General features: G+C 52.6%; 1 protein-coding gene across 5 annotated transcripts in view; it reads right to left on the bottom strand.

Moving 5' to 3' along the window:
- RAB11FIP5 (RAB11 family interacting protein 5) overlaps positions 1-21,507 on the bottom strand; it is a 38,780-nt gene that overhangs the window by 11,563 nt on the left and 5,710 nt on the right. For all 5 annotated transcript variants that reach the window (XM_019647627.1, XM_019647628.1, XM_019647629.1 and 2 more), the window contains exons 2-3: positions 4,247-4,683; positions 3,263-3,962 (exon numbers count right to left, since the gene is read on the bottom strand). In XM_019647627.1, coding sequence (XP_019503172.1) covers positions 3,263-3,962; positions 4,247-4,683 — 1,137 coding nt within the window. The remainder of the gene's footprint in view (positions 1-3,262; positions 3,963-4,246; positions 4,684-21,507) is intronic.

Raw genomic sequence — 21,507 nt, 5'->3', positions numbered from 1 at the left:
CCAAACACTCTTTGGGCCTCTCCATGGGGCATCAGTGTCACCTGGGAGCACTAGAGGGCGCCGCTGCCCTTCCTAGTGGGGAATACCCAGCAATCTGCAATTGCAGCCCCAGGGCACAGGCACCCCAAACCTCAGGGCCTGTGGACAGGCTCCTTGTGTCCCAGCTTGGGACCCTGCAGCTACATTCGGCCACTCCAGTTCTGGGTGTCTAACCTACAGCTTCCTGCGGCAAGTCAGCTCACCTTTTATATTCTCTTCAAAAGCCCTTGGCAAGCCCTCTGGGTAAGCACCAACTGCCATTTCTTCCAGACCAGCCTAGGCATCTCCTCAAGGCACACAGGGCCAGGGTGATGCTGATGGAACTCAATTACCAGGTTTCACACCTCTCCAGGCCAAGCCAATCTACCCAAAGGAAAGCCCCTCCCGCCCTGCCTAGACGCAAGGCCACAGAGCCTGCCCCTGCAAACAGCCCCAGGGCGGGCAGGAATGTCCCAGGCACCCTCCAACCAGGAGAGGACAAGCTCAAAATTCCAATGCAAGAAGGACAAACACCTCAGCTTCCTTATGGCCATCAGTGACCCAACTTCTCAGGACTCTGAAAGGCAGTTAAGAGACATGGAGAAACGGGAGAAGGAAAACAGAGGCTGTAAGCAGGAGCAGTGACAACCCCAATATCACTCTGAGCCCAAAGCCTGGGCAGGCACCTAGAAATGGCCTTACAGAGAGATGTCCCCCAGCATCTGTTCTGCCCCAGAAAAAAAGGCCCAGAGACACCCCACAGCACTGAAAACCCATTGTCTGTGCCGTTCTGATGCAGGCCCCCCGCTGCTCCCAGCAAATGCCCTGTCCAGGTCTTTTTCCATTCCACCACCACCAAATATTTCTGAATTGTCACAAGGCCACCAGGCTGAGCCTGGGCATCTGAGAAAGGCCCATCTCAATCTGCCCCCAGGCTACAGGTGGCCAGCAGTCCCCCTGGGCTCTGGTGAACAGGGGCGGGGCACTAGGGACCGAGGCTGATGGACTAAACAGGGGGGGGCAAAGGGTGGCATCACCCAGAGACTGATCCACCCCATACATCTGTTTATGAGGCTGCCAGCTGGCCAGGGCCCCGACCGAGAGAGGCCCTGCATCTCTTTGCCTACTCCTCTCGGCAGACTCAGAATTTCACAAGAAAGAAAAGAACCAGGACTTCAGGCGTCTTCTCCCTCTGCTGGGAAAGAGGGTTAGGGGCCTTCCCTCTGCCCTATCCCTTGACCCTTCCCTACTGTGCCCAGCCTTCCCACCCACCTCCTGCCCCTAGATCCATGGAGGAGGAGGGGCAGGGCTTGCGAAGAGAACAGAAATGGCTGCCCCTGCCACACTGGTTAAGTCTGCCATAGATGCTCCCACCCAGCGCTGGCCTTTGGGAAGCGGAACATACGTGTCTGTGGCCTATGCCTGGAGTTCCACCCTGGGACCTAATGGGCAGTGCAGCAGCCTTCAGGGGCTCAGAGGCAGGAAAAGGCAAGGGGGCCAGGGGCTCCATATTGTGATTTTTAAGATATTTCTATATGGTCTTCATCCACAGTTCCTGGATCACAGCTCCCAAAACTCCTGAAATTTCCTGAGTGATACAAGTAATGGGGGGGCATCTTTTGTTAATATTTGTTCTCTTGTCCTCAGTTCCTGAAAACAATTTTGAGCCATAAAGGTGAAATGGGTGTTTGTTACTCATAACAAACCCCTTGCACCACAACTGGGTTTATGTTAATAAGGTGACTTTTGGAAAGCACTTAAGGTGGGGGGGTGGCAGGATGAGGGCTGGTTGCCAAGGGAAACAATCATAAACAGAAGGTTGGAACTCTCAGTCCCATCCCCAAATTTCTGGGGAAGGGGTGTGGCTGGAGGTTGAATCAACCACTAACGGACAATTATTTAATCACTCACACCTATGTAATGAAGCCTCCATAAAAACCCAAAAGGACCCAGCGAGCTTTCTGATTGGTGAGCACATGGAGATTTGGGTAGAGTGGCGAACGAGGAGAGAGCATGGAAGCTCCTTGCCCTTTCCCCATTCCGTGCCCTGTGCTTCTCCTCCATCTAGCTACCTGAGTTATATATGGCCTTTTATAAAACTGGTGATCTAGCAAGTAAAATGTTTCTATGAGTTCTGTGAGTCTTCCTAGCAATTGCATCGAACCTAATGAGAGGGTTGTTAGAACCTCCTATGTGTAGCTGGTCAGTCGGAAGCACAGGTGACAACCTGGACTTCTGACTAGTGTCTGAAGTGGTGAAGGGAGACGGGGACTGTCCTATTGGCCTGAGCCCTTTACCTGTGGAATCTGATGCTCTCTCTGGGTAAACAGTGTCAGAATCGAGTTGAATTGTAGGATATACAGCTGGTGTCAGAAAATTCCTTGGATGTGTGGGGAACCCCCCGCCATCACCACACTGGAACTGGGTGAAGAATCCTAACTGGTATCAGAACCCTCTTAGGAGCTCTGCTGAAGGCCTGAGCTAAAGGACTCCTGCCTCCCTGTCTTGGGTGGGACTCAGCACATTCAAAACAGACCAGCCATCAGCAGTACTTGCCAGGCCTCAAAACAAAGAGATCCAGAGAAGGCCAGAGCCCAGGGGTCTCTAAGGACAGAGGGTAGGTTACAGATTTCAGGGGAGGTGCCCACAGCCTCTTGCCAAGCCAGGGGAGCAACTGGAGGTGGGTGTGTGTGTTGGGGGGAGGGGGGTTGGGATGGGGACATCAATTACTAGCTCCCATCTCTCAGGGGAAAGAGATGGAGAGCCAGCTGCGGCCGCTGGGGGGAGCTGGCCAGCTTCAGGGAGGGTGGCAGAAGGCTGAGGTATCCTTCGCAGTCTCCACCTCTCTACCTGCCAAGGCTTCCTTACCTTGAGGCCAGAGGGCAAAAGGTGGCGGTTAAGAAGCAAAGAATTCATACAGATGGCCTTCCTGCTTTTCTCCTATTCCTCCCCCTCTCCTCCCTCATGGGGTTGGTGTGCCAACTCATGAAGCAAGGCCCACCCATGAAGGCCTGGGCTCCTCCATCCCTGGGGCCCTCAGAGCACTGTGCCCCCGAGACTCACCTGCATCCCAGTGCAGACAACGAGCCCTGGCTTAGGGAAACCCCGCTCAACCATGCAAAGCCAGAGCCCCAGCAGCCTGCCCAAGGGCCACATCGGCTCCGTCCTCCCAGCACCAGGATCCAGGCTGCAAACACCCCAGCATCCTCCCCGAGGGGCCAAGCTGGTTTTACCAAAGACGTACCTGGGTTTCTGTGTTGGTTCCTTGGCTTCCCTCAAGCCAAACCAGCTACTCTTGACCTTTTCCTCCCCGCCGGATGAATGATGAGGGGAGGCCCCCAAGGTGGGACCCCCTCTTTCCCCCAGAGAGCCACGGCGCCCCAACTCGCTCCGACTCAGCCCCTGGTGGTGATGGTGGAAGAGGCCCATCCGGGGCTTCCGCTCCTCCTTCCGCGCTCCTTCCTTCTCTGCCACAGCCTCGGAGGAGGCCACCATGGGCGTGGCAACCTGCACTGGCTTCCCCTCTGGGAGCCGGGCCCCCTCTTCCTCTCCAGAGTGACTGGCACCCGGGGCCAGCACTTTGGCCTGAGTGCTCAGCATCTCCTGTCCAGGCACTGCCTCTGAACTGCTGGTGCCGTGGCTGCCTCTGCCCCAGGAGTCATCTGCAGCCCACGGCCCCTCCTCAGAAGGCCTGGAAGAGACGCTGTGCAGGGAGCTGGAGGGCGGACACGGGCCAGAGATGGAGCTCCGGTGCCGCAAGGGGCCCTGGGGCTCCTCGTTGTAAATGTGGCTCCCGTTAACGCAGAGAGAAGAGCGGGAGGCGGAGTCGAGGTGGCCCTGAAGGTCTAGAAGGGCCCGCGGTGGGGCTGCTCGCATCTGGCTAGCCTCGTCGCTGTAGGTCCTTTTGTGGGTGAGCAACTTAGGGGACTGTGCAGAATCCCTGCCTAAAAAGGAAGCACACTGGGGGTTAGCATAGGGAAGAGAAGCCCTGTTTTCCTGGCCCTGGGTCAACCCTGCTCCCTTGAGGGGAAAGACCAACCACTGCTACCCTCCTCAGCAGGTACTACCCATCCCTGCAGGTGCTACCCACCAGCAGACGCTACCCATCCCAGCAGGTGCTACCCATCCCGGCAGGTGCTACCCACCAGCAGGTGCTACCCATCCCGGCAGTTGCTACCCACCAGCAGATGCTACCCATCCCGGCAGGCATGGCCCCTCGCTCGCTCACCCCCTTCGGTGGACAGCCAACTGCTGCGGCTGGGCGAGCGGGTGAGGAGCTCGGCGCCTGGGCCCTGGTAGACCAGGCTCCCGCTGGCCGAGGACAGGGTGCTGTCCGAGCCCAGTGAGGTGTTGGACTGGGTCAGGGATGACTTGCGCAGCTTATTGCGGAGGAAGAAACCTTTGGCTTTGCCCATCTTGCCCAGGCTGCCCAGCTCAGGATCCCCCGGGATGCTGCTTGGGAGGATAGCAGAGGCCGATTCCAGGTCATACTTCTTCTTGCCCTTCATTTTGTCCTTGATCTTGCTGAAGGGGGACCGTGGCTTGTCCTTCATGGACAGGTCAAACATACTGGCGCTCAAGTTGTTGCGAGTGAACTGGATGGTGACTTGGATTTCCCCACGTTCCTTCTCCTTCTTGCCTGCCTTGGAGTGCAGCTTGTACCACCTGTGAGAAGAGGGGGAGCAGGCAGAGCCCTGGTCACAGACACAGAGAGCCTGGCCTCCACGAGGCTGGCCAGGCACCTAACAGGGCCCCTCTGTGCTTTGGGGGCCACGAGAGCCTCTTCCCACAGACTCCTGCTCTGACCCACAAGCCCTGCCTTCCAGGCCACAGGCATAGCTGAAAAACTATCCAAAGCTTTTCCAGGATGGAGAAAACCACATCCTGAGTAGGGGGAGCTCCGTGGTGCTACTGGGCAGGGCAGCAGTTACAAGGCTATGGCCCCCTCACACCCCAGCACCTTCCCTGGAGCTCAGAGACCTCGCCTCTGTCCACGCCCCACGACATCTGAAACTCTGAGGCCCAGAGGGCTGAGGCTGGGTCTGGCAGGGATCCTTACATCTCCAGGCCCCTGGTATGGACAGACCTGCCCACATTTTCCCCTGTTTACATCATCTCCTCTGGCCAGTCCCAGCTAAAGCTCTGCTCTGAGTTACCAGCGAGCCCAGGAAAGAACAGCTCACCCAGAGGCCCAGGGCCAGGAACACAGGCACACTAGTGAATGTACATGTACACGTACACACACACACACACCCTCACCCACTCACTGACTCACCCCAAGCCCTGCCAGGAACACCTCTGCGAGACGTAGGAGCAGACAAAATGCCATAAAGGGGCCTTGAGCAAGAGACTCAGAAGGGAGAGAGCACTTGTACCTACTGTGTGTTACAGTGGAGCACAGGGCTTCGCATCTCATTCCCACTCACACCTCACAAAAAAACCCATGAAGCCAGAGACACCACCCCAATTTTACAGGTCAGGGGGCTGAGGCTCAGAGGTAAAGTAACCCGTCGAGAATAAGCAGCTCCCAGGAAGCAGAGGGGAGAGGCGGAGCCAGGTTTTCATCACTCCAAAGCCTACGTTCTTCCCACCACACACTCCCAGAGGCCCCTCACACACATGCCAGGGTGGGTGGAGCCCACCCTACAGGGGAGGGGTGTGCAGGGAGCCCTTCATTCCTCTGTTTCCCAACTCCTCCCCCCCAACCACTCAGGCAGGCTCCTGGAAGAAGGCCCGAGAAGGATGGGCTGAGCAAGCCGATCTTGCCTGGCTGGCCACAACACGAGCCTCTGTGTAGAGCAGCTGCACAGCTCCACAGGCCCCCTTCCCACCCCACTCGCCCAGCTCACACGCCTGCCTATCTCCACAGGTGTGCGCAGAGAGATTCCGCAGAGAGAAGGCACCAGAATGGTTCTGGACGTAGGGACACCAACCCTAAATGGCGAGGTCAGATGCAGCTGAAAACAGGCGTGACTGGGAATCGGCCCCCTTCTTTTCTCAAACCAGCACCCAGAGTACACAACCTCCCTGGCCCACAAGAGCTGAGATAAAATAGTCAGAGGATGTGTTCCAAGATAAATTGGAGGTGATCGCCAGGATGTAGAAGGACCACAATGAGGCAATTATTAGAGGTCAATCCAAGGAGGTTCACCAACAAATAACTGGGGAATAAAGAAAAAGAGCAGAGTCTGTTCCCATGTGTGAGGGCCTTGGGGGTCATCTCTCCAATCCTCAAAACAAGAGCTGAGCAACCTGAAGATCAACAACTCACAGGGGACTTTTAGGCAGTGAAGCTATTCTGTATGATACCATAATGGTAGATACAGGTTATTATATATTTATCAGAACCCATAGAAAATAAAACACAGAGTGAACCCTGATATAAACTATAGGCTCTAGTCAATAATATTGTATCGATATTGGCTCATCAATTTTAACAAATGTACCACACTAACATAAGACGTTAATAGAGGAAATTGGGGTGAGGGTGGGAAGACTTAGGGATTATATGGGAGCTTGGTACTTTCCACTTGTTTTTCTGTACTCTTAACACAACAAACTTTATTAATTAAAAAAAAAAGAAAGGGGATCGGCTGAGTGGTGCGTTGGTTAAGAGTTGGCTTGGGACGCCAGCTCTGAACAGCAGGGCCAGGGTTCAGATCCCATACGGGCCAGTGGCACTGCCCTCTACAGCTAAGATGGTGAACAACAGCTCGACCTGAAGCTGGGCTGCTGTGAGTCACTGGCGATGGTGTGGGCTGCAGTCCCTGCTGCAGTGGGGTGCCATGGGCTACCGTGAGTGGCCCGCAGCCAGCGTGAGCTGCCAAGAGCCGCCGTGAGCGGCCGTCCAGAGACCGGCGACTGATCTGCCTCACCCGGGAAGAGTGCAATGATAATACCAACATGGGCCAGTGAAGCAACATCCTCCACAACTAGACTGAAGAACAAAAGGACAGCAACTTCTCTGTTCCCCTTCCCCGATGCCCCAACGCTGTTCCCCTCTCCCAATTCCCCAATAAAATCTTTAAAAAAAAAAAAAAAGACAGTACGTGCAGAGAACACAAAGAGGACAAAACTATGAGAGAAATCATACAAGAAACTTTTCCTGAACTGAAGGACAAGAGCAGCACCACAGAAAGACCCACACGTATGCAGCATGATGAACAAAGAAAGACCCAGCCAAGATGATCAGGTATAAAAGGGAGATGCCGAAGGCTTCCAAAAAGGGGAGACAGGTAAAATACCCAGGAATACAACAGCATCAGGTCCTCACCAGTGACACTGGGCATACAGGAAGTTATGCCTTCAGGATTCTGATGGGAAAGTTTGACGCCTAGAATTCTAGACCCAGCCAATCAAGCATGACAGTGCAATAAAGCCTGGTAGAGACGGTCAAATTGGTCACTAAAGGACTCAAAGAGTCCCTTGGTGCGCGCGCACACACACACACACACACACACACACACACACACACTCACACACTCACACACATACACATACACACACACACACATACACACACACACACACACACATACACACACACACACACACACACACACTCTCCCCCGCACACCCTCCACACACATTCTACTCACTACACTGCACCACATGCACACCCACCACACCCCGCATACACACGATACGCTGTACCACACACATTACACAACCATCCACGTGCCTCAGTCAGCACTGTAGAGGTCATCTCCCACCTGAGATCTGCCTACCCCACAGCACCAGCTCCCCAAGCTTCTCTTGGACATAAAGGGCTTGGAAGTGGGTGATCTTTCATGTGAAAAATCCCTATACATCCAAATGTCCAGAATTAAATCATTGCAAGGGCTTGGAGACGGTGGTTGTTTTTAATGCTGAAACTTTAAAAAAAAAAAAAAAAAAGGTCTTCCCAGGGGCATCTCCAACTGCATCCCTGGAAGAGGCCATCATGACTTAACTCTTGTGTGCCCATTATGGGCCACACCTGGGTGGCCACTCAACGGCCAACGACCTGAGCAGAGTGAGCCTGGGCTGTTGGTTTTCCCTCCCAAACCTGAGAGACCATCCCTGGCAAGGCTGGGTCAGGAGAGACGAGACACAAGCTGGGAGGGTGCAGGGCCATGCTCAGAGGGTGTGTGCACATCTCCAGGCTCTCATAACGAGCAGGAGTCAGGAGGGAAAGGGTGTGTTGGGGAGGAGTGACGGGAGAAGAGAGCTAAGTGAGACAGACAGACTGAAGGGATGTGTGTGAGGACGTGTCTGGGGGCAAGAGAGGAGGTCCCATAAAAAGAGGAGCCAGCTAGCATCAGCATCCTCACACCCCCACTTTCTCAACCCCATGCCCACCCTGGGCCTGATCCTTTCACTCTTTAGAGGCCAAGCCCTAGTCCCTTTCCCCAATCCCGGCCTAGGCCTCATTTAGGACAGGAAGATCCTGGGAGGTGGGGCAAAAGAGAGGTGTGTGACCTCCAGCCCCAAGCCCTCCACGCCCTCAGTGGCTGGAACCAGCAAGCACAGACATCCTTTGCTGGGGCACCAAGGTCAGGGGCCCTCAGCCCCCTTGGTCACGTGCCACACACCACAGTATTAGCCATGGGTATCTCTGGGGGAGTGGGGGAGGCGGCAGGGAACTATCACTTCCGACATTGTCTATTTTGGTCCTGTTTGAATTTTTTATAAGGAGTATATATTACTGTCGTAACAGGAAAAAGAGACAAGAAAATGCCTGTTCCTATCTTATCTCCTCGGCTGCTTGAGCCCCAGAATGAGATACTGGTCTGTTCCTCCTGCCCCCTCTGATGAAGGGAGCTTGCCTCATCAGCCCGGGGTGAGGCTCAGGTCCCCTGCCCTCCCCAACTCCCTCCCCTATAAGGTCACCTCTGCTTCTCCTGCAGGGAATTTGGGGTCCTCCGTGGGCCTGCATTGAGGCCAGGAGGGAAAAGAAAAGGCTTTCCTCACAGTTTTCTGAGACTCCCTCATCCAGAGCAGGGTGAGGTTGAGACTAGCCAGGACCCACCTCTGGACCTCCAGCCACTGTCACCCAGCTCTCTCCCTACAAACTCACCCCAATTCCCTCTGCCCACCAGGCCAGGGCAGGATTGAACTGGACCCTGCCTGGCACCTTAGGTTCTCTAAGCCCTTGACCACAACAGGCCTTCTCCCAGGAGTGTGACCCACACAGGCTGAGATGGCAGGGGACCACAACCAAGAGCTCCCAGACCACAACCCTCCCTCCTCCCACCCCTGCTTCCTGCTTCTTTCTGCCTATCCACAGGGTCTCCAGGCAGTACATAGTCCAGTGGGAGCTGGGAAGCCCCGAACAATGCCCACGTAGACTGATGACCCCTTAGTGAGAGGGTGCAGACTTGCTCTTTACAGAGCTCCACACACAGCAGACCTCAGAGCAAACAAGCTGAGCACCTCATCCCTACAGACTGAGGCTCCCACGTGGAAGGAGACAGCAGGGTCCTGTGGGCCCCGTTCAAGTCCTACCTCCTCTAGGAAGCTCTCTCAGCTGCCACCATCCTGGCTCAGTCCAACCCTCCTCTTTCTGACCAGGCATACATACTCTGAACCAGACTCACTCTACAACCAGATCTGGCCACACTCTGCTCTGACCACCTGGGACTGTCCTTCGCAGGTGCCCAAGGTCTCCCTAGCTGGACTGTGTGCCCTGTGGATATTTACAGTGTCCCCCAGGGCACCCAGCTCCAAAGTAAAGAAGTGATGCCTGGCGGTGAGGCCTGGAGGTGTTATAAGCCCTCAGCGATTCACCCTCCCTTTCATTTTCCCCTTGCTCTGCCCACCCCTCACTAGGCACTCTCATCTGGATGCATGTGGCAGCAGAGTATGGACGCTCAGAGCTGGCTCTGCATCCGGAGTGCACATCCAGCCCCACTGCTTACAGGTGTGTAGCCTCCACCTACCAGGTTACTTCCCTAAGCCTCCACCTTCTCGGCCACCCAGCAGTGACGCCACCCTACGAGGGCTGCTGAGAGGATGACACACACAACACACAAAGCCTGGTCTGCATGGAGCCGATGTTTCCCATTCAATCCCATCCTCTCCCACACAGTGAGCTCCTGGAACTTGCATTTTGTTCTTGAAGCCCTCACTCTGAGCCCTGTGCCTGGCCTTTAAGGGAATCTGCTGGCTCCTTTAATGAACACCCACCCTCAATTCCTCAGGACTGGCCACAGAGGAAACGGCCCCCTGCAAGGAGCGGCAGGGCAGCCTGACCTGGCCTCTGATTTTGGAGTTTTTGCTCCTTCTCACACTGCTTCCCACCCACCCCCACCACCCCAGCTTTCTCTCTCTCACTCACTGCCTTGCACCCACCAGGCTGGCTGGGTCACTGCAGCCCCAGGACCTCCAATGCCAAGGCCCAAGCTGAGGCCTAATCTGTCACTCCCACCCATGGCTGCAGCCCAGCCAAAATCAATCAGGATTTGACAAAGGCCCCAACGCACATCTAGAGGGTGGCTCACAAGAGGGAGCTCGGAGCTCGTGTCTTCAGAGCTCCCCAGAGAGGCACTCAAACCTGCTGTACATCTGCACAGGATTTCTTTTCTATTTACTTATACCAAGATACCACTTAAAACCTACAGAATTAGAAGGGCCAGACCTGGGAATATATATATTTTTAAGTGAAGAGGAGGTGTCCCTCTCCAGGTGACTGAATCCACCAGATTCTGTGTGAGAACCACAGGGGGATGGTCCCCTGTCTGGTCTGCATCACTTCAAGAATCAGAGACTGACCTTCCCTCGCCTGGGATCATGCTTTAGGACACTCAAGCGGTCCCCAGAGAAGCCTGTCCCTCTCCCGGCCTGGCTAAGGCTGGCCTTCCAGGCTGGAGGACCGCTTCTTCTGAGAGGACTGACCCTAGCAATGCTCATCTCTCCCCTGGGAGCAGACTATTTACCAGAGGCACACGCACGTGGGGGAGGGGCAGGCACCATTAAGCACTTCCTATAAATAAAGAGTGCTAAAATGAACCAGGACTCCTTTCCAGAAAACCATTTCTGAAAGGGCACTCTCACGGAGACAGGAGGAAGGACCGTCACTCTACTCCAATACAATTCCCCTGCCTCCGCTGGTTCCCAGAGCCCGGGTTCTTTGGCTCCTGCAGCATGTAAATCACCAACCTGCACGTCCTTAGCTGCAGATACTACACTGCTCCACCTGCTTCGTGCCCACCTCAACTTTCACACTGTCTGGGGCACCTGAACTCGTCAAGGCCCAGGCAGCACGTGCTCGGGAAGCAAGGGTTTTTGACAGAGGATCATTATCTGGGACTTGTCCCAGGTATGTCTGCAGCCAAGACACGAGGGGCACCATCGAGAAAGGAGCCGCAGAGAAAATTCCCTGCTCCTAAGGAGGTATGCAGAGTTATGGATGCTGCTCTTTGGGAGTGACGTTCATAGCACTTCTCAAACTGCAAAGTACTAAAGGATCCTTGGGTCTAGTTAAAATGCAGATCTGGATGGGCCTGACAGTACCATGCCCGAGTGTAGGGGGACGCACAATAGGGCTACAGAATCAACAGAGCTAGCCTCCCTGTGTGCTCACTGCATGCCAGGCTCTGTACCTCTTTCACTATCCACACAGTCCAAGAGATAGGGTGTATTCTCCCCATTCTGTGGGTGAGGAAACAAACAGAGAAGGTTGGCAACTTGCCTAAGGTCACAGAGCTAGTAAGGGATAGAGTCCAGACTTGACCATGAAGATGCCTAACTGCCAGCCCATGACCTTAGCCTTTAAGGTACAGCATTTCTCATCAAGCTGAATGCAAACGCTCATGCCTCCGGACACCTTGAGAGCACACAGGCTGGAAAAGGCCTGGACGTCCATCACAGAGACCCAAAGAGGCACAGAGATGGGCTATGAAGACCACAAAACCGGTCAAAGCGTTGCCACAATCCTAGGTGGATGGAGCCCTGAGAAGTCAATGAGGGAACCTCAGAGTTTTGTCGTCCCCAGGCCATTAAAATTTTGACTGAGAGCAGCCTCCCCCAACAGCCATCAATAGGTCCAGAATTCCTGGGAGAGCTGACCATGGGAAAGTTCCTACAGGGCCCCTGCTCAGCCAAAATCCCTCCCCCATGCTCCCTTAGCCTGACAAAGTTCAGCAGGCCCAGTGTGGACTTAGGACTCACGTCTCAGCCTCCTCCCAGGCTGGACCCCTCCCCACACATCACATGGGGAGAGGACAAAGGTGGGACGAAAGGGGAGGGGGATTAGTTGCCTCACCTGTGGCAAGACTACAGCCCTACGTACTCCTGCTAGTGGGCTACCCGGCTCTCCACCAATCTCTCAGGACACCAGCTGGCTTACAAGTGCCACACAGCATAACTGGGAAAGACGGGCCGACCTAGGGCAGATGTCAAACACATGCCAAGTGCCAGGGTGGTTCCTGTCAGAGACACTGGAGCGGTGGGGGCTGTGACAGCCACAGCACAGCTTATGGCCCAAATAATGGTGCCCCTTCTGAGCCCCCACACATCGTTTATTTCAGGCCCCAAACCCAAGAACCATGTTTGTCTTTCCCCCCTCACAACTCACATCGAAACTGAACTCTTCGTTCTACTTGCAAATTATATCCCGAATTCAACCTCTCCCACCATTATTACCTTATAGTGCAGTCCACCATCATCTCCTACTGGATATTACAGTTCCCTGCTTACCTGCCTCCCTGCCATCCATGCTCCACCTGGCAAACAGGTGAGGTCAGAGCACATCACGCCTGCGCCTCAGAATGGTGGAAAGGACCTATCTTTTGGGTCCCAGCACCTCTGACTCTCTGAGTCTCTCATTTCACACTGGCTTTCCTGGTGTCCCTGAACCCATGCAGCACGTTCCCACCTCAAGGCCACACGTTTGCTCTTCTCTTTGCTGAGAAACAGGCCCAGATCTCAGCCATGGTTTACTCACTCACTGATGTCACTCACTGCCCCTTTACCCTATTTTATTTCTTCAGTGTACTTAACACTATCTGACACTGTGAGAGTTCATGAAGCATGTGTGCACACGTGAGTACACATGGTATCCCACACAGTAAAATGGTGTATGTACAATACGAGGTCTGACGACAGAGTTCGTGAACTCATCCTAGAAAAAGTGCTACATACCTCATTGCTGAATATCACTACAGACACCTTCGAAGTACTCCCCTTGGGAAGCTATGCACTGACACCAGCGCCTAGACCACCCTTCAAAGCAATTTTGGAACTCTTTTTCTGGAATGCCCATCAGCGCTGTTGTCATATTACTGTTGATGCCCTGAATATCATCAACATGTCTTCCTTTCAATATTTCCTTTAAAGTCATTGGGGGCCAGATCAGGTGAGTAGGGAGGGTGTTCCAATACAGTGATTTGTTTACTGGCTAAAAACTCCTTCACAGACAGTGCCGTGTGAGCTGGTGCACTGGTGTGATGCAAGAGCCATGAATTGTTGGCGAAATGTTTAGGTTGTCTAACTTTTTCACGCAGCCTTTTCAGCACTTCCAAATAATGAACTTGGTTAACCGTTTGTCCAGTTGGCACAAATTCATAATGAATCATTCCTCTAATATCAAAAAAGGTTAGCGACATCGTTGCAACAAGTCTGTGAACTTAACTGTCAGACCGCATATGCACAGCCATTTAACATCTCTCTTTCCCTGCTCTATAGACAGCAAATTTATACTACTCATCTCTGCTTTCCCAGCTCTTAAAATAGGGCACACTCAAATATTTGTTCAATGAACTAACAAGTTAATCCATGAATTGACTTAGGAAATTTTGTCCCTGTTCACAACTGAACAATTGTGTAATGGTTCCATCATTACAAATCTACAGTTCTTACCCATGACACTGGGAGTTCCCAAAGAGCAAAGAGGGGCCTCCCTGCCCACCATCCCCCAACAGAAGCCTCCTAACAGAAGGGGCCACAAGAGCCAGGCTTCAAGGGGACAGTTCCCAAAGGGGACATTCTTTAACCCTGAGACCCTCATCCCCATCTCTGAGCTAAGACTCTCAATAACTTCCCTGAGAGAAGGTGCCAACCAGGTTTGGGAAGTGCCCGGCCTTGTGAATGTAGGTGGCTGCTGACCCCACTCTAGCCCATCACTAGGCCACTAGACTTATCACCATTAACAACTTCACCTCTCATTTAGCACCTATAGTGTGCCGGGCACTATACTAGGCACTCAACACACCAAATTATATCCTACCAATCCTTTTAACAGCCCTGTGAGGTGGGTGTGAGAGGCTGACCCTGAGGCTGGCTACTAGCATAGACTTTGGGGACAGGCTATCTGGTTGAAACCCCATCCCCACCACTTACGGCTTTGTGACCTTGGCCAGGTCATCTAATCGCTCTTTGCCTCAGTTTCCACACCGATGGGGGTAATGGACATCCATGCCCCTCACAAAGCCACTATAAGGATTAAGTGGATTATGTGTGGAGCACTCAGAGAATGGGGCTCATATAATTTTGCATATGCAGACATGGGGGCACAGAGAAGTCCACTGGGTTAAGTTACACACTTATTTTCAGTAAGTAGGAGAGCCAGGATTTGAACTCAGGCTCCCTGTCTCCAGAGCCCCTGACCTTGATCACTGCACTAGACTGCCTCCCTCTGCAAGTAACACACACACACACACACACACACACACACACACACACACACACGGGCCCAGAAACCCCCATGTCTCTGCTCAACCAAGGAATCTAAGGTCACTCCTTAATTTTGTAGGGCAAGGGATATGTATCAGACGGAAGAAAAATTACATCTTTATTGCCCCTAATTTCTAACTGAAATTTAGCATTTCTTCCAATTATGAATTTTGCAACAGTAGTAGTAGAGTAGCTGTACCTGAGGGTGTCACCAGGGGAAATCAGGTATTTTCATATCACAGTACAGATGTTACAGATATCACAAAATATTGTCCACTCATATACTCATCACTACTTTGAACTTTAACGTTCTTAGACCACCACTGGATCACACTATTTAATGCAGTAATAAAGCACATGATACTTTAGCAAATGTTCTATTACATTAATAAATGTGTTTCCATGTCATTTGTGTACTGTGTGATCCTACATAGTTGAAGATCTTGTTCTGAGCAGAGGTCCATGGCACAAAAAGTACAAAGAACACCTGCAAAAAGGTATCAGAAGGGCAGGTCTCTGCCTTCCTGCCCAAATGCATGGCACCCAAGCTGAGATCTCAAGTTAGAGGTCAGGCACAACTCCCCCGTTCCCACTCAGGCCCTGGAGGGCCTCACAATGGGCAAGAAGCAGCCCTGAGACTCCCCAGCGTCATGCTACAGTGCTCAGTCTGACCCTCACACACCCTGCATGCCAATGAAGGTGACTCCAGAGAAACAAAAACAGCCGAGTGCACCTGCCAAGTAGGGAGCAGGCTGCTCCCAGAGCTTGTTTTCATCATGCCCCCAGCACCACAATCTCCAGTGTCCCCAGGGTTGGTCCCCACCTGAGCCTCACCTGCTACACGGCTACAACCCACGGGGTCTGCGGCTTCCCTTTTCTGGCTGTGGCCACCTCTCCTGCCTCTTGGAAGACTGACCTGACCTCAGGCTAGCACCATGCTGGGGGTGAGGGTCCTGCAAAACTGATTCTACAAAAATGTAGAATCGAACTCCACCCTCCAAGGCAACTGAAGCCAACAGGCCCTTAGGAAAGACAACTGTGCTGCTCTACGTACTAGCTGGAGAATCTTCTAGAAGGGAAAGTGGGGAGCCAATGTGAAGGAAAGAAAGAAATCCTGGTCCAGCTCTCCTTTCCCGACCTCACTCTCCACTTCTGGTTCCCCTAGAGAGTTCGTACAAATGGGTGGTGGGGGGGATTCAGGATTCTAGAGGGGGAACACAGGTGACTCAAAAATTAGAAGCTGTGGAAAACTGTAGGAGAAAACATGGAAGTATCTGTCCAGAACATTGTCTGCCCCAGATTCCCACTCCAGGCCAGCCATTGGCCATTCCAGATGCTGCTGTATAGGTTAAATCATTTGCCCTCTAAAGACCTGCAGCCTTCAGACATGCCACCCTGTGCCGACCTCCCCAGGCTCAGGAGGCCCTGCAGCCTCTGCTTTGGCAGGAAACTCCTGCCATGTAAGTGACTAGGATTATCACACTATCATGGGGCAGGGTGGGTTTCTAATTAGAAAGTCATCACTAACTGAAAAATAATGGCAAACACAATTGTCATTCCTGCTATCCCAGCCTGCCATTCCCTACATAGAGGGACCAGACAATTGAGAGGTCAGATTTCTTATGCCAGATTCCTGATAGAAAAAATTTAAAAATAAATAAAAGACAGGACTGGAGACCTAGGTGGCAATCGTCATCAATGCACACTAAAACCACTGGGAGAAAGGGTGCTGGAAAACGTCATAATGGCTGGGTCAGGCTAACAGCCCAGAACCCACTGCTTAGTCTGGGCCTCACTGAAAGTGAGACGCAGCCGGTGAGGCCAGGCAGCAGGCAGCCACCACACGTGGAAGGACTCCTGCCTGGCGGTGGGGCCTGGGGAGCAGGCCTTCTGTACCTAGTGTTCAGGGGCTGGAGAATTAGAGGGAAGCGCATCCTGGGGAACCCATCAGCCGGGGCCACAGTGTGGAATATTCTCAAGGACAGAGACCCAGCCTCTCCATCAGGGAAGGGTATGCAGCAAAGAGGAAGGAAACGGTTACACTGGGAGACCTAACACCAGGCACAGTACGGGAGACCTGTTTGGATCGTGACTCAACACACCACCTAGGAAGAGGCAGTTCTGGTGGCAGGGAAATTTGAATATGGACTGGATAGTCGATGATTATTAAGGAGTCATTCAATTTGTGTGTGTGTGTGTGATAATGGCATTATGGTTATGTTTTTGAAAAAGCACCTGAATCTGTTGGGAGAGGTTGAAAACACGTATTGAAGCATTTAGGGAGGAGCACCGATTCACTCATACTCTCCTCTGGTCCCCACCTCGGACTCACAGGGTGTTTCTATTAGACCCTTAAGGAGGGTCTTGGGGCAGGGCACAGGCTTTTTCTCCTTGTCCTATGACTAAGCCCAGCTCCTGGTCTTGTCCTGAGCCTGTGCTAATCACTTACGCATGGCCACAGCCCCAGCACAGGGCCTGGCACGTGGGGTCCTGACAGCCCGTCCTGTCACTCACAATGTCTTAGAGGCACAGGGAACTAACTCACCAGTGTAATCCCACCCATCCAAAGGTGGCCTCAGCCAGGCCTCCGCTCAAAACATTTCCCAAGAATTTGCCAGGAACAAGGGAACAAGTAAAGGACTGTCCTCGAGAAGCTTACGCTTTGGTAGAAATAAAATAGCCACATACATAAAAGAAGAAGGTGACCAACACCACAAAAATGCACAAACAAGCTGCACAGGAAGGTTAAAGGGGGGCAGGAAGATGATTTCAGGAGAGGTAGGGAATGACATGGCATTTATACTGGCCTTGAACAGTGGGTAGGACGGAGGCAAGGACGCAGGTAGGAAGACATTCCAGGTGGAAGGAGCAGAAAACACAAGATGCCTGAGGCTGGACAGGAGAAGACAGGCAGGAAGGTGCTTTGGGGCAAATAGGAGACTTCCTCAAACATCATGCTACAGAGCTACAACTTTATTCTGTCCGTGAGGAGCACTACAGGGTACAAAACAAGCGCAGGACCTGATGGCAGTGGTGCTGTAAGAAGAGTGTGGGACAGCAGAGGGGTGAGGGAGGGGAGGCCGGCAGGAAGCCGGCACCACCCAGTGCAGGTCCCATAGCCGGGCTGACCTGAGCAACTCCTTAAGCCTTAGCAGTTACTTTTCATCATAAATGAACAAATCTGGCATTCTGGTTTATAAAAAAAAAAAAAAAAAGGCAGCAGCAGCAGCTTATGATAACAGTCCAGAGTGGAGGTAAAAAAAAAAAATCCTAAACTAGGACAGGAACAATGGTGAAGGTGGGAGGGGCCACTTTTCATCCCCTTGCAGTGGACTCTGGCAGAGCCACTCCATCCTGCACTCTCACACCTTATTGACATCAGGGACTGTTACCCACCTTTTATCCCCCACAACCTAGGGCCCGATACACAGAACACCATCTAACACTTGCTGGATAAATGAGATGGAATTGGCAGGGCTCGGCTAGTTACAAAAATAAGTTGAAAAAAAATGTAAAAGCATGGTGGGAAACCCCCAAAGGTCCTGAAGACAGGAGACCTGGATTCCAGTCCTTAATCCAACTTACTAAATGGCTTTAAACTAGCCATTTCACCTCTCTAAAAGGCGGTGATAAAAATAAGCCCATTAGGGGCAGGGAGAAGTGCCAACTAAAACTGTTATTACTCAGAGTTTGGAGAGACAGCTGGAAAACCTTCCCCCAGAGACTCCTCCATCCAGACGCCTTCCCTCTCTCCAAACTCCCGCCCCCCAGCAGTCGTCCTTACACTATCAGACAGGAGGTGTGCAGGCAGCAGGCCAATCGCTTTCTGGTTCCCGACACCCACAACCGAACCCACCCTTTGATTTGGTATCTACAGTAGAAGTGCAAGCCAGACATAATTGTAGGACAGGATATTGCTTCTTATCAGGCCAGAAGATGATTCTTATCACCTACTCTGGCACCATGCCTGGCACCAACAGACATCGGGGCCCAGAACCATCACTGCATTAGTTTCCCCTGCCTCCGTGGACATGGCTTACTCAGCTCCCTGCAGACCCCGGCCAGGTCTGCCTCCCTCTTTCCGGGGCACAAACATCTTGGCTAATCCTCATCCCTCCTACTGTTGGAGGCCCCAAAGGTCTGTCACTGCCAGCTGCCTCAGACGTGGCCCAGATGCACTCACCCAGCAGACACAAAGCTATAAAAATACCTGGAGACAAGTCCAACCACCACAGATAGCATCCGAAAGTATGCACGGCTGAAAGCATGATGTAGGGAAAAAAGCACCGGGCTTGGAGGTCACAAATCTGGCTGCCGCCAACAAGTCATGTGATCTTGAACAGGTCATTTCACCTCCTGAGACCCCAGTCTCCACAGCTGTAAAAATGGGGGTCACCCTGCCTGCCCTGAGGGAAGAACGAAATGAGGTGATGCTGGGAAAGCACTCTGAAAAGTAGGACAAACCATACGTAAAGATTTGGGTTTAGTGTCTATCAAGGGCCTTTTACAGGCTGTCAACAGCCCAGTGGGAATGAGGTGGCCCAGGACCAACCAGCGATGACCCTGCCCAGGAGGAAGCAGAGAACCAGCAAGATAACCTCACTCGGGGATCTTCGGCAGACAGGAATAAAGAAGAAATTCTACTTAACCATGTGCCCCTCCCCCGTTTGCTCCTAACCTTATATTCACCCCAAAAAGGAGTCTTGGGTTATAAAGGACAAACCTAAGTAGTGTTCGTCCCCTCTGCCAGGGTTTCCATTCAGGTTCATCACAGGTAGAGACAAACAATAAACATCCCTTTGTGGGCAAGTCCGGATGACCACAGGTAGAGACCTGTGTGTGGAGAATATGGCATTTGTGCAAACAAAAAGAGAGGGGGAGAAGAAAATATGTAATGCACTGGATTTAAATGCATGGAATAACTTTGGAAGGTGATAAAAGAACTGGTCATGTTGGTGGCCCCTGAAGAGAGGGGCTGGGTGACTCGAGGTCAGGGCAAGGGAGATTTTTCACTGTGTACTCTCTGTACCTTTAGAATTTGAACCAGGTGAACTACTCAAAAATAAATAAGAAGGAAAGAAAGTCAGGCTGTTTTGCTGAGAGAGGCACATAGGAAACCAAGCTTGGCTCCCCTCCACTCCTTCTCCTGGCCCAGCCCCACTACACTCACCTCCTCTTTAGAGGGGGCAGTCTCCCTCCCAGAAGTTTGCCCAGCCCACAACACACCTCCCCTGTCATTCAAAGTCCCACCTCCCCCAGAAAACCCACCCTGATCACTCCAACCCTAGTGAGATTGCCTTTCTTCTGACCCTTTCCTTCTCTCCAACTTTTTATGTGCTGCTTTGTAGGTTACCCTTCCTGTGTAAGTCTTGACTCAGACATATTTTCGCCCTTTTAGGGAAAGGGCTATAGTATGCATTTTCTTTCTCCGGTTTCCTACAAAGCCCTGATCCAGGCACAGTGGTTGCCCAGTCATCGGTTCCTAGACGTTGAACAAAAAAAGAAAAAGCAAATGACTGCATTGTAGGGGGAGGAACTGGATGGCTCAGAGCACTCTGTCACCGAAGCAAGCATGGATTGATGTCTTGGGTAAGGTCAGGAAGTCCTGTATCTGCCCTGCTGTGCTGCAGAGGCCAATGTGAGCCAATCTCCCCGAGGTGGGGGGCGGCCAGGGCCAAAGCCAAGCTTCCCACACCTGACTCCTCAGAGACACCCTGGTGGCAGTGATACCTTCCTTCCCAAAGTGCCAGGCAACATCCCCATCCCAAGACAGACACAGACACGGAGCCACAGACCAAACATGCTTACCCCAGTCAGCAAGGCCTCACACTAGAGAGGCAGGTCATGCTTCCAGAGCCCCAAAGCCTAACCCCGAGCTGTGCTCTGGAAGGAGAGAGGAACCCTCAGGAGGGCAGCTGCTGAGCACCTAGTCCCATGCAGAGCTGAATCATGGGAGACATGGGGGGAAACAGAGAGGGTCGGCACAGTGCGATGATGAAAAGCACAGGGCGTGAAACCAGGCGCCTGGGTGCAAACCATGGCTCTGCTGTGTACCACATGCCTTTAGAAAAACAGTCACTGCGCCTCTCTGTGTTTCTCCATCTGTTACACAGTAACGGCACCTATGCTTCTAGGGGTTGCTGTGAGCTAATGTAAGTCAAGTCTTATGACAGTGGTGACACCTGGAAAGGGCTTAATGGATGATACACTAGGCCAACAAGGCAATAACAGTCCTCCAAAACAGAGTGCCACATGCGGTCGGTGTGGGAACTCAGAGAACGTGAGTGGCTCTCTGATGGCCAGCCTGATAGGTCTTTGGTATGTGTCCCCTCCTCAAGGAGGACTTCCTTGACCTCAGCTGACCCCAGGTGCTCTATCTGTTCTGAGTATCTCCAGTGCTCCCTGGCTAAGCCCCAGAATGCAACACCTAGCTATGGCCCTTCCTCCAAATGTGGGGGTCCAGTCTCTCAATAAGACTGCAACCTCCAACCATGGAGGCTGAGATGCCTACGTCTCCCCTCTCTCAGTCTCTGCCCAGGCACTCCAGAAAGGCCTTTGGATTATTAGACTGTCCCCCATGTTGGCAGATAAGCCCCAGGCCCCCTCCCCAATCCCAGCTAAAATGTCCCCCTCTCACTAAAACCCCACAGGCACTTGCACAGAAAGTGTCTCGGGATGCACATAAGGCCCCCAAATGTTCTCTCTTCTCGCTGCTAGGGCCCAACAGAAGCCCCACCCTCCCTAACTGCTGAGCAGCTGATAGCATGTCACTCTCCCTTCCAAGCCTCAATTTCCACATGTCTAAGCACTCTTTTAGTTCTGATATTAGAATTCCAG

The sequence above is a fragment of the Hipposideros armiger genome, unplaced genomic scaffold, assembly GCF_001890085.2.
Source record: "Hipposideros armiger isolate ML-2016 unplaced genomic scaffold, ASM189008v1 scaffold_114, whole genome shotgun sequence".
In the NCBI taxonomy this organism is placed as follows: domain Eukaryota; kingdom Metazoa; phylum Chordata; class Mammalia; order Chiroptera; family Hipposideridae; genus Hipposideros; species Hipposideros armiger.
The sequence above is the reverse complement of the archived record's forward strand: the minus strand, read 5'-3'. Positions and strand labels throughout refer to the sequence as shown.